Source organism: Neolamprologus multifasciatus, chromosome 22, assembly GCF_963576455.1.
Source record: "Neolamprologus multifasciatus chromosome 22, fNeoMul1.2, whole genome shotgun sequence".
Lineage (NCBI taxonomy): Eukaryota > Metazoa > Chordata > Actinopteri > Cichliformes > Cichlidae > Neolamprologus > Neolamprologus multifasciatus.
The window spans coordinates 35,649,545-35,662,060 of NC_140459.1; the positions used below are offsets into that span (position 1 = coordinate 35,649,545).

At 43.5% G+C, this 12,516-nt stretch overlaps 2 protein-coding genes across 3 annotated transcripts in view; both read right to left on the reverse strand.

Annotated features, from left to right (window-relative positions):
* Positions 1-12,516, reverse strand: part of LOC146493938 (uncharacterized) — a 65,412-nt gene that overhangs the window by 23,620 nt on the left and 29,276 nt on the right. The gene's annotated exons all lie outside the window — the stretch shown is intronic.
* The window catches only part of LOC146493940 (NACHT, LRR and PYD domains-containing protein 12-like), a 36,621-nt gene that overhangs the window by 4,066 nt on the left and 20,039 nt on the right, over positions 1-12,516 (reverse strand). Inside the window, exon 6 of one of the 2 annotated variants that reach the window (XM_085148421.1) lies at positions 1,260-1,433. In XM_085148421.1, the coding sequence (XP_085004547.1) occupies positions 1,260-1,433 (174 nt within the window). Of the gene's footprint in view, positions 1-1,062; positions 1,434-12,516 lie in introns of those variants that run through there. The other variant, XM_085148422.1, reaches the window with a different exon arrangement.

A 12,516-nucleotide genomic window follows, 5' to 3' on the forward strand; every position in this document is an offset into this window, starting at 1 on the left:
TTACCAGTCACTTTGATTACTGTAATGCCCTGCTCTCTGGTCTTCCTAAAAAAATATTTCACCTTTACAACTTTTACAAAACTCTGCAGCTCGTGTACTGACGAAGACCAGAGGGCGGGCCCACATTACACCAGTTTTAGATTCGCTGCATTGGCTCCCCGTGTGTTTCAGGATGGATTTTAAAGTTATTTTATTGGTTTTTAAATGTCTTAATTGTCTTGAGCCTTCTTATCTCTCAGATTTGCTTTTACCATATGAACCCTTGCGGACCCTGAGGTCCTCTGGTACTGGCCTTTTGATTGTTCCTAAAGTCAGGACACATACTCACAGTGAGGCAGCTTTTCAGTGGTATGGTCCTCGTCTGTGGAACAGCCTGCCAGAGGAGCTCATTTCCATGATGGAAACTCTGATAAGCTAATGATGCTAAGCTAATGCTGTTTATGGGCCGGGTTAAAATCAATATTTCATTCTCATTCTGTTGTTTGAGAACAATAACAGAAAACTGTGCACTTGAGAACACATTTATTGTAAATTCAGCTGTGAATGTAGAGTTTGTCAGAGTACACATGGTCACACAAAACCTGAGCTTATCAGAGTTTCCAGTATTTAAGCTGCCATTTCCAAATGTTTGCTGCTCCTGTCTGCCTCTTTGTCACACACACAGACTGAAATGATTCACAGCCTTGTTTCATCCTTCTGTCAGTGTCAGTGACTGTCACTGTGAACATACAGCATGGGAAACATACACATGGTTGAATGTCTGTGAAGGTTCTCAGTCATCCAGGTCATTGTAGTCAAAGGAGCTTGTAAAGAAAAGCGTCTGGACTTCTTTAAGTTGCTTGAAGACATTTCACCTCTCATCCGAGAAGCTTCTTCAGTTCAACTGAACACTTTATGGCTGACACTTTATTAGGTACACAGTGGCCACTATCTCAGGTACACCTGTGACCTAATAAAGTGTATCTAAATTTACAAAATGTTGTCTCTGTCTAAATATTTATGGACCTAACTCTAGGTCTACTTTTAATGAAACTCTCAACATGACTTATCAGTTATCATTAATCTTCCTGCAAACACTCCTTGGAGACCCCTACATAAATATCCATGTACTATCCAGCTAGACTAGTGTGTCTGTCCCTGAAAATATTCCTGCATGTGTGATTGTTCATGTCTCATCTGCAGGAAACAAACAGGAAGTGAGTGAAGGACACAGGAAATGTTTCCAGCTCTTCCTCCTCTATCAGACATTCTCTCCATACCTGAGAGTGTCCAGTCTCCAGCCTGGATCCTTCAGTCCAGCCGACAGCAGCTTAATTCCTGAGTCTCCTGGATGATTGTAGCTCAGGTCCAGCTCTCTCAGATGGGAGGGGTTGGAGCTCAGAGCAGAGGCCAGAGAAGTACAGGTTTCCTCTGTGATCAGACAGCCTGACAGACTGCAGACACACAAAACAACAATCCATCTGTCAACAATCGTTTTCTCTTTGTCACAATAACAGCTGTCCATTTACATCCATTCAATGTAACTTTATTTATAGGTGACAATTCCCAACAGACAACAACAGTCATCTCAAGCTGTTTAACAGTGTAAGGTAACAGACTCCAATATTAGAGAGAAAGCCCCAAACATCAGACAATGACGGCATGTATGAGCCTCCTTCAAGACGCACCATCACAAGAAGAACACATGACCTGTAGAAAAAGGAGAGACTACGAAAGCCACGGCGTTACAACGTGCACCAGCTGTTGGTCTCTCTGGAGACTACTGGGCGTAGCTGGGTAACCATGGTTACCTGGGAGTTACAGAAACGTGCAGAACATGTGATTCATGTTGCACAGCAGTGGGACATTTGAAATAAAGTCAGCACACTCAGTACAGATAGTGCAAGAAATATGATGGCTGCTGCCAGACGTCCATCTTTTGAACACGTCCCCCTGCATCGCGCACGTTCTTCAGTGTTCTGTCACAGAACAGTGAGTTTGACAATGTCCTGGCCAAATGCACAAAGGTTGTGGGCCACTTTAAACACAGTCCAGCAAACGCTGTAGAATTAGAACAGCAACAAACTGAACATGGACAAAAGAAAAAGTCACTGATACAAGACAGTCCAACCAGATGGACTTCACTCTGGACATGATTCAAAAGGATCTGCAGGAACGAGCAGCTGCTCAGGGACTTGCCGCACACAACACCTAGGTTGCTATGGCAACCACAGCTGACACAGACAGAGTGCACAGCTGGAACCCTGCAGGTATATTTGTCATGGTGTATTTCTCACTGTATTTCTCATCTGTACCTGTGAAAGCTTGTTCTCTGTTGCTGCTCATATTGTACAGAAGAAGAGAGTTTCTTTATCATCAGAAAATGTCAATGAGCTTGTGTGTCTTAGCAGCTGGCTCAGTGCAGAGGAGGAAGAAAATTTCAAGTCAGAGGAAGATAAATGCAGTTCATGTTGTCAACTTACCCTGGACTATTGAAAGAGTTTTTCTTTGTCTTGTTTCTGACTGAGATTCTCCAAAGGAAATCCAGCACAAACACACACTTCACACACTCAAAGTCCCTGCACAGTAAATGAGCTGATGAGCGTTTGTGCTGCTCTCTGATAACAGAAAAATAGTTCTGCTGGTTCCTGTTCTGAAAACACACATTTATAAATGTCCATTTGCTGTTGATCAAAGGTGCCTGTTATAATGTAATGATGGTGGCTCTGGACTCTGAGGAGAACTTTGTTTGGAACAAACTAGATCAAATGTTAACATCCTGGCAGAGGCAAAGAACTTTGATTTGATATTTGATTAGATTCATGTTTCAGCTCAGATTGACAGAAATATTTGAACTGCTACTGTGTTAAAGGGAATACTGCTGTTAGAAAGCACCTGATTTGTTTCTGCACACTGAATGTTGCACTTCTCATAGTGCAGTACTATTAAAATATGTTGCTGTAACAAAGCCATTAACCTCTTAAGCCCCAACGCCCCCTGATACGGGGGCAAAAAGCAGGAGATCAGGTAGGCTTGGGGCTTAAGAGGTTAATGGTGATTCAAAGTGTTCATGGTTGCCCAGCACAACAAATGTTTGCACAAGTGTGACTGATCCACTTTCTAATGTGTGTGTAGCCCACACTGTGTGTCACTGTGTCACAGGTGAGTCTGTGTATCCAGGCTCTATGAGGAGAACAGGATATAGTGACTGAGTCCAGCAGCTTAAAGTCTGACTCCATCCTCCATTTAAATAACTCACACCAACAACTGAATATCTTTGCCTTTGTGTAGCTGACACTTCATTTTAATGTCCTTCTATTCTGGTTCATCTGGTTTCAGTTTCTATAAGCACACAGGTTTCATCAGTGACTCTATGACCTCAGTAATCTTTGCTGGGCCTTAATGCTCTGAACAAAGCTGCACATCACAAGACTAAATAGAAATCAGTGTTTCATTTCTCACTTCTGTTTGACTTCAGCTCTCAATGTCCCACCATAACCCATTCAAAGAATTACTGTCATCCGGGCTCCTGAACATGAAGCTGATGAAGGTGGAGTACTGTGAGGGCTGATGGAGATGATGATGAAGAATCCAGGAGCACCTTCATGGTGATGGTGAATGGCATCATAACCATGAAGGATCAGTGTGAGAATACATCATCATCCACAAAGAAAACCAGTCTGAGTGTCTGACGCTCTTGTTAGAAAGATGCAGTCGCAGCTTGTGGCTGCTCTTAGCTGATTTGCTAGTTAGCTGGGAGTTTACTCACTAGCACATTGAATACTAAACTGTCTAAACCAGGGGTGTCAAACACATGGCCTGTGGGCAAAATCCAGCCCTTGAGATAATTTCATGTCAATTATTGATGAATTTTCAGGGTTGCTGATAATCAATGTGAGCACGGCCCAGATGTTATTCTGATGAGCCATGTGGCCAATCACTTTAAGAGATAGACTGGGATCATACCATTATTTGAAAGAAAACAGAAATGTTCCACAGACAGCAAGTGTAGTGGTAGGGACCAGGTACACAAAGAATCGGGGAACTGTATTTAAATGCAAGCTGTGGTGTAATCTATATTGATGTACATGCATGCGCCACTAGGGGGCAGTACTTACCCACTAAACAGGAAATGTGTGGCATGTAAACAGCACGAGAGTAAGCTAAAATAATAGATGGTTGTTGCTCCATGTTATCGCTTGAGCAGGAGTTTTATTCAAGAGCCCAACACAACATGGTGTCAGAAGTACACTCGGTGAACTGAGAAAACTGAAAAGAAAGTCAGCTTGCCGATTGGCTAGCGACAAACATGACGAAGCAAGCAGCAGCTCTACTGGCGGCAGCAGCGGCACCTGGCCCGGTTATGGCGGCTCCACCAGCGGCTACTTTCACCATCAAACCACCAGAAACATTAGACTTTGCAAAGCCCCAGGAGTGAGAGAAGTGGATCTGACGTTTCGAGCGTTTTAGAGTGGCAAGTAATCTGAACAGCTCCACAGATGCTAACCAAGTGAACACATTACTGCATGGGAGACGAGGCTGATGACGTGCTAAGGGGACTTGAAGTGAGTACAACAGCCAGCAGAGACAGTTGACTCCTTCATAACAGCTCTTTATGCTCTCGCTGAAAACTGTGAATATGGTGAACTTCCCGATGAACTTTTGAGGGATAGGCTCATTGTGGGTCTTAAAGATTCATCACTGTCAGAGAGAATGCAGCTCGACAAAGATTTGACCCTAACTAAAGCTATCACAATGGCAAAACAATCTGAGGACATCTGGGCATGACATTTAAATTCGAATTGGGGGCAGATGTCACAGCTATCTCAGAGGAGACATTCAAAGACATTAAGCAGCCCAATGAACATTTGCAAAAAGCTGAAAAGCCACTGTATGGACCAGGAGGTGCAGCACTGACCGTACTTGGGTCTACAAAGGAGGACATTTCCTACAGTGACAGGAGCACTAAAGAGACAATCTATGTAGTCAGAAATCTGCATGTAGCTCTCTTAAGCAGGACAGTTTCTGTGAGACTGAAACTAATTGCCCAAATGGACAATATTGACCTTGAGACAGTGAAGAAAGCGTACCCAAAACTATGTGATGGGCTCGGGCTTGTTCAAAAACCATACACGATTAAGCTGTAGGCCGACGTTAAACCTTATTCACTGAAAGTGCCGAGGCGTGTTCCACTGCCACTACTGGGCAAAGTCAAAACAGAGCTGGAGAGGATGGAACAGTTGGGAGTAATCAGTCGTGTGGAAGAGCCCACAGACTAGTGTTGCGGCATGGTCGTAGTCTGCATCTGTGTGGACATGACACCATTAAATGAGTCGGTGTGTCGTGAAAGATATATCCTCCCCTCTGCAGACCAAACGCTAGGCATGCTCACAGGTGCGCAGTATTTCTCCAAGCTCGATGCAAACATGGGCTTTTGGCAAATACCGCTGTCCAAAGAATCTGCTCTCCTCACCACATTTATTACGCCATTTGGTAGATACCATTTCAATCGTTTGCCATTTGGTATTTCCAGTGCACCAGAGCATTTTCAAAACATGATGGTGACAGAAGTGACAGCCAGCCTTGCGGGAGTCGTGTGCCACATGGACAACATCCTGGTCTGAGGATCCACGAAAGAGGAGCACGACATGAGACTCCACGCTGTTCTCGGCTGTGCTGAGAAGGCGGGGTCACCCTGAACACGTCAAAATGTGAGTTTGGCAAAAGAGCAGTGAAATTCTTAGGATTCATTGTGTCATCTGAAGGTATGAGTCCTGACACTGACAAAATTAATTCGGTGCAGAATATGAAAGAGCCAAGCACCGCAAGTGAGCTTAGGAGCTTCTTAGGAATGGTGAATCAGCTGGGGAAATTCATCCCAAACCTCTCTGAAAAAGACAAACCACTGAGAGACTTACTTTCTACTAAAAACATGTGGTACTGGGGGCACGAGCAACAAAATGCGTTTACTGTCATCTGCACCGGTACTACAGCTTTACGACCCAAACAAACCCCAAAAGATCTCAGCAGATGCCTCTTCATACGGGTGGGGGCAGTTTTGCTACAGAAAGACAATGATGTGTGGTCACCAGTTGCGTATGTCTAACGATCATTGACACCCACAGAGCAGCGCTATGCTCAGCTGGAAAAAGAAGCGCTGGCGCTCACCTGGGCCTGTGAAAGATTCAGTGACTTTATTCTAGGGCTACAATTTGAGTTTGAGACTGACCATAAGCCACTCGTAGCCTACTTGGAGGGCAAGCCTGGGATTTGCTTCCACCACGGATACAGAGATTCCGCATGCGCCTAATGAGGTATTCTTACACTGTAAGGCACATTCCAGGCAAAAGCCTCACCACAGCCGACACGCTCTCATGGTTACCGCTGACACACAGTGTGATGCCCAGAGACAATGATCTTATGGAGAACACTGATATTTATGTTGACACAGTGCTGGAGGGCTTTCCTACTAGCAGCAAATATCTTACAGATCTCCGTGAGCAGCTACAGTCTGACAGCGTCTGTTCCCAAGTCATGAAGTTCTGTGCAGAGGGCTGGCCTGACAGAAACCAGCTGCAGGGAGTGGTAAAACACTACTGGTCAGAAAGAGCAGTTTTGAGTGTACATAATAGACTACTACAACGAGGCACAAGGTTGGTCACACCTGCAAACATGCGGAATGTAGTTTTGGACAAAATACACGGGGGACACCAAGGGGTAGTTAAGTGTCGAGAACGCGCCCGACAAGCAGTGTGGTGGCCAGGCTTAAGTAATCAGATCAGTGAACTTGTCCTTAAGTGCAGGCTGTGCATACAGGAGAGAGTCAATGTGAGGGAACCTCTTATGCCCACACGTTTACCTGAGAGGCCATGGCAGAATTTAGGAGCTAATTTGTTCACACTAAAAGACAAAAACTATCTGTTGGTAGTAGATTATTTCTCGAGATATGTCGAGATTGCTCAACTCAGCCCAACTCGTTCAGCCAATGTGATTGTGCATTTAATGTCAATATTTGTACGCCATGGGATACCTGACACATTGATTACCGATAATGGCCCACAATTTGCATGTCAAGAAATTTAAGACTTTGTAAAGGATTACTGTTTTGAGCATGTCACCAGTAGTCCCAGGTACCCGCAGAGAGAGGCGTCCAGACCATCAAAAATCTCTTCAAAAAAGTGATCCACACTGGCGAATAGCTACAGCCCGGCTCAACTTCTCATGGGGCGCAGGCTTCGTACTACTTTACCAGTGCTTCCTGAAACCTTAGAGCCCTGTCTGCCTGATTTTCAGCAGATTTGTCATTCTGAGAGAGAGAAAAGGATATAAGTAACTGTGACAGACGGAAGTGACGGACAAGGTAAGTGATGGACAAGGTAAGCGACTCATGTTGTAACTGACGTCAGACGCCGGAGATTTTGGCGGAAAATTAAAGCAAATGGTAGTTTAGATTTAAACAAATTCCTTTAAGCTTCAGTATTACCAAATACACTTATCAATTGTCTTATAACTAACAACATTTGCTTAATCATCTCCAACACCCTGGAGAACAACGGGGAGAGTTTAGAGGCTCTCCAAGATTACATTGATCAGTGCTTCCAGGATCTCGTGATGAAGAAGGCCCAGAGTGCAGCTTCCCCGGCCAAATCTGAGACGCCGTCGTCGAAAAGACAATGCCCGGCAGATTCCCCCAGCACAACATCGCCAGCCGGCAAAGATATTGTCGACATACTGGAGTCAATCGACAAACGATTGTCCAGTTTCGATGCAAGGCTGTCCTTGGTGGAGATTCTTCACCGGGAATTTAAATCCTTGTGAGAATCCCTGGAGTTCAGCCAGCAGCAGGTGGAAACGCTCGCTGCTGAAAATGCCATGCTAAGGGAGTCGGTGAAATGTCTCACAGAAAATGTTACCCACCTCAATAGAGAAAATAAAAAAATAAAAGAAACAGTTATTGATCTACAAGCTCGTAGCATGCGTGATAATCTGGTATTCCAGAAGCCGCTGGAGAGGACGCGGAGACTACGGTGAAATCTTCATCAAAACCCACCTGAAGCTGCCGGAGGACACGGTGAAAAACATCGTCTTCGATAGGGTACATCGCCTTGGCCCCATGTGGGCTGTGACCGGGAGACAACGTCCTATTGTGGCCAAATTTGGCCACTTCAAACAAAAGGAACAGGTGAAAAGCTGCGGCAGGGAATTAAAAGGAACGGACTTCAGCGTGAACGACCAGTTCCCCAAAGAGATCCTGGAACGACGCAGGGTCCTCTTCCCAATCCGACGCGGCTTCATCCAGAAGGGCTCCCGCGCTGTCATCGCTGTGGACCGGCTCTACGTGGACGGATAGCTCCACCGCGACCCCGACATCACTCCGTGACTGTATTAACCTCACACCAGATAAGAATCAGCTACACCCTTTTCATATCCACACTAACTTGCATTAACATCTGTTTAACTTACCGGTATCAAATCGCATCTTAAGTGTGATTTCATAGCAGAATTAACACCGTCACTCTCCATCAGTGATTTAATTGGAATGTTTACGGGTTTTTTTTCCTTCTTGTTTTTTCCTCTCTTTTCCCCCTCTTGTTTTTATGCTGCTCACCTCGTCCTTGGTTTCTTTCTTTATTTCTTTCACTGCTTCGATGACCTGCTTCCAGACTCATCCACAAACAACACCCTTTATTTCGACACATACTCACCGCACGATCACGCACAATCATGCGCTGAACGGCAGCACATTTACATCAGTCAGACAGCGCACACAGACGTACAGGATACACACACTTAAGCCAAGCGTACTCATATTAGTAAATATGCACACACATAGTCAGACTCAGGGAGCATCTCGCCACACATTTTTTCTCTCTCTCCTTCTCTTTATTTATGAACAAGTGATGTATTCTCTCCACCTGTCTAAGCCTCGCACACAGCATACAACCCTAGTTATACACAGACATCTATGGGTGCACTGAGGTTCGTTACATGGAATATAAATGGAGCTGGCTCCAGAGAAAAGAGGTTAAAAATATTTAACCAACTCAAAAAACTACAGGCAGATGTTGTCCTTTTACAAGAGACCCACAGACCTCTTAGAGGTTCAAATGAACTTAAAACACCTGAGTTTCCTAATGTGTTCTCAGCTTGTTATAATTCTAGACAAAGGGGAGTAGCAATTTTAATACTTAAAAATATTAATTTCACAGTACTCGATACAGTTATAGATCCAGAGGGCAGATTCTTAATCATTAAACTATCTATACGTGATAAAAAGCTATGTATTGTAAGTGTATATGGTCCAAATGTTGATGATCCCTCATTCTTTCACGGGTTTTTCAGTGCACTCTCTGAACACTTAGATTGCACACTTGTTCTTGGAGGCGACCTCAACCTTGGACTAAATGAAGAAATGGATAGGCTCAATACAGCAGGAACTCAGCGTAATTGGCAGTCCACAAATATAATCAAACAGTATATGAGCGACTTTGCGATGCATGGCGCTCCCTTCACCCCAGCTGTAAGGAATATTCTTTCTTCTCACATGTCCATCACTCCTACTCTCGTCTGGATTATTTTTTCGTCAGCAGCTCACTGCTGAGTGACGTTTCAGACACAGATTCACCCTATAGCTGTCAGCGATCATGCTCCTGTATATTTAACACTAATACACAAGAATAATACTACGCCAAGTAAAAACACTCTCACTACTCAAAGATGAAGACTTTATTAAATATTTTAAAAAAGAGTGGACTTCATATTTAGACTTTAATGACACTCCCGGAACATCAGCTTATGTTCTATGGGAAGCAGGGAAAGCTGTGATGAGAGGTAAAATAATTTCTTTCTCATCGCATAAAAAGAAAAAAGAAAACAAAAATATTCAGGAATTAGAAAAAAACATCAAATCCCTAGAAGAAGCCTACGCGTCCCACCAAGATCAGGAAACATTGAACAAAATACACAAAACAAAACTAGAATTAAATGAGATAATTGATTAAAAAAAAAAAAAATTCTTAGTACAAAGACTACACTTACAAAATTATGAACATGGTAATAAATCCGGTCAATTTCTAGCAAACCAGCTAAAAATAAATAAATAAAAAACAACTATATGTGCTGTTCAAGATTCATCTGGGAACACAATATATGACCGAAACAAATAAACAACATTTTCAGGGATTTCTATAAAACTTTATATTCACCACAAATAAACCCATCTAAAAATGAAATTGATCAGTTTTTGGACAACATAACTCTTCCAAAATTATTAGACTCTCAAGCAATGGCACTGGATTCACCACTGACGCCAGGTGAACTCCAGGAGGCCCTGATAAGTAGCCCAATAATAAGGCTCCAGGTCCAGACGGCTTTCCTGCAGAATTCTACAAAGAATTCTGGACGATTCTAGCACCAGTCTTTTACAGAACATTGTTAGAAATCAAAGAAAAGGGCAGACTTCCATCAAATATGAATTCTGCAAACATTAATCTCCTGCTAAAACCAGGCAAAGACCCTGTATATCCCTCAAGCTATCGTCCAATATCCCTTATAAATGTAGACCTTGAAATAATCTGCAAAGCTCTCTCAAAGAGACTGGAAAAAAATAACCCCCCTCTTAATTCATCCTGACCAAACTGATTTCATAAAAGGTAGGCACTCATCAACAAATACACGTAAATTACTTAATTTGATAGACTACTCATACAGTAAAAACCTAGAAACTACAATATTCTCTTTAGATGCAGAAAAAGCATTTGACAGAGTTAACTGGAAATTTCTATTTGCAACTTTACACAAATTTGGTTTTGGATCCTCTTTCATTAACTGGTTAAAAATATTATATAATTCCCCAACAGCTTGTGTCAGAACAAATGACCAGACATCCTCCAGCTTCTGTCTCCTGAGGGGCACCAGGCAGGGATGCCCACTCTCCCCTTCACTGTTTGCAATTTTTATTGAACCACTAGCAACAGCAATTAGACAGAATTCAGTAATTAAGGGCATAAAATGCAAGAACGTGGAACATAAAATCAGCCTTTATATGGATGATGTGTTACTCTTTCTCCAAAATTCACAAACCAATATCTCTGGGGTGATTGAATTGATAAACTCTTTTGCAAGAATATCAGATTACTCAATTAACTGGTCAAAATCTACAGTCCTTCCGATTAATTGCTCCTTCCATAATTCCTCTTTTACACCACTGCAATCGGGAAATATTAAATATTTAGGTATTAATGTTTCTCCCAAGCTTGCAGATCTAACTAAATTAAACCATATCCCACTTTTAAAGAAGGTAGAAGGCGATCACAATATGGGATCAACAAGAAAAGATTTTAAGAATATCAACAAATTAAATCCATAGTAAAAAAGAAATTTAAACCGGGTCAAGTTGAACTACAAACACCACCAAGTGTGGTACAATTTCTTACTCTTAAAACCCCCAAATTACTTTCCAAAATATACAGAATGCTTTCTAAAACAGATGAATCAATATCACTTCCTATTGCAAAATGGGAAGCGGATTTATCAGTTAACTTAGACCAAAACTTCTGGTCTCAGATTTGCTTAAAAACCTTTCATCTAATTAGAAATCCCAGTCTTCAATTAATTCAATACAAAATACTACATAGAGTGCACTATACAGGTCATCAGATGTTCAAGATGGGCTTTACGTCTACCAACAACTGCTCACGCTGCCAAACCAATACACCGGACAATTATATCCACGCTCTTTGGTTCTGTCCACCAGTTCAGAAGTTTTGGCGCGAGATATGTGAAGACTTATCAAAGTGTCTCAAATGTAACATTCCAACTTCCCCCTTTAGTGTGTTTGTTGGGCAGCTTAGATAATGTCCCTACAGATAAGAATATAGCCCATATGGTTTTCACTGCCCTATGCATAGCCAAGAAAACAGTCCTCATGAACTGGAAACATAAAAATAATCTTAATTCTAACCAATATAGAAATTATCTATTAGATTACATTAGTCTCGATACAGCCTCTGCCACCACATCAGATCAATTGCTCTGGGCTCCTTTGATTAGCTCCATCACCTAGTGGGGGTGGAGGGTCATAGTTTGGTCCCACCTTCACTGTTGTGATTGGTGTGGGGGTAGGGACAGGCTTAGGGCGTCGGGGGGTTCCCCAGGAGCATCTTCCTTGGGGGGCTCAACCCAGGGTAGCGGTCATGGCCTATTAGGGGCTCTGTTGGCTTTTAGGTGACGGTTTCCTCGTGGTTGCGTGCAGCGGAGCTAGGGGAGGGTCTGTGCTGACGGACGTGGGTTACTGACCTGGTAGCCTGGCTGCCCCTGGGTGGGTCCGGGACGGGCGTGAGGTTCTGGGGGCGCTCCGTCTCTGGGCTGGGGCCCTGGCTGGGCCTCGGGGGCTTGGGTCCTAGTTGGTATGTTGCTGGGGTTGTGGGCGGGTGAGTGTATGGGGGCCCGGCCCTGGCGCAGGGTGCCGCCAGTGCATCGAGCCACCTGGGGGGCTCTTCAACTGGTGGGGGAGGTTGTTACATCTTGCAGGAGCTC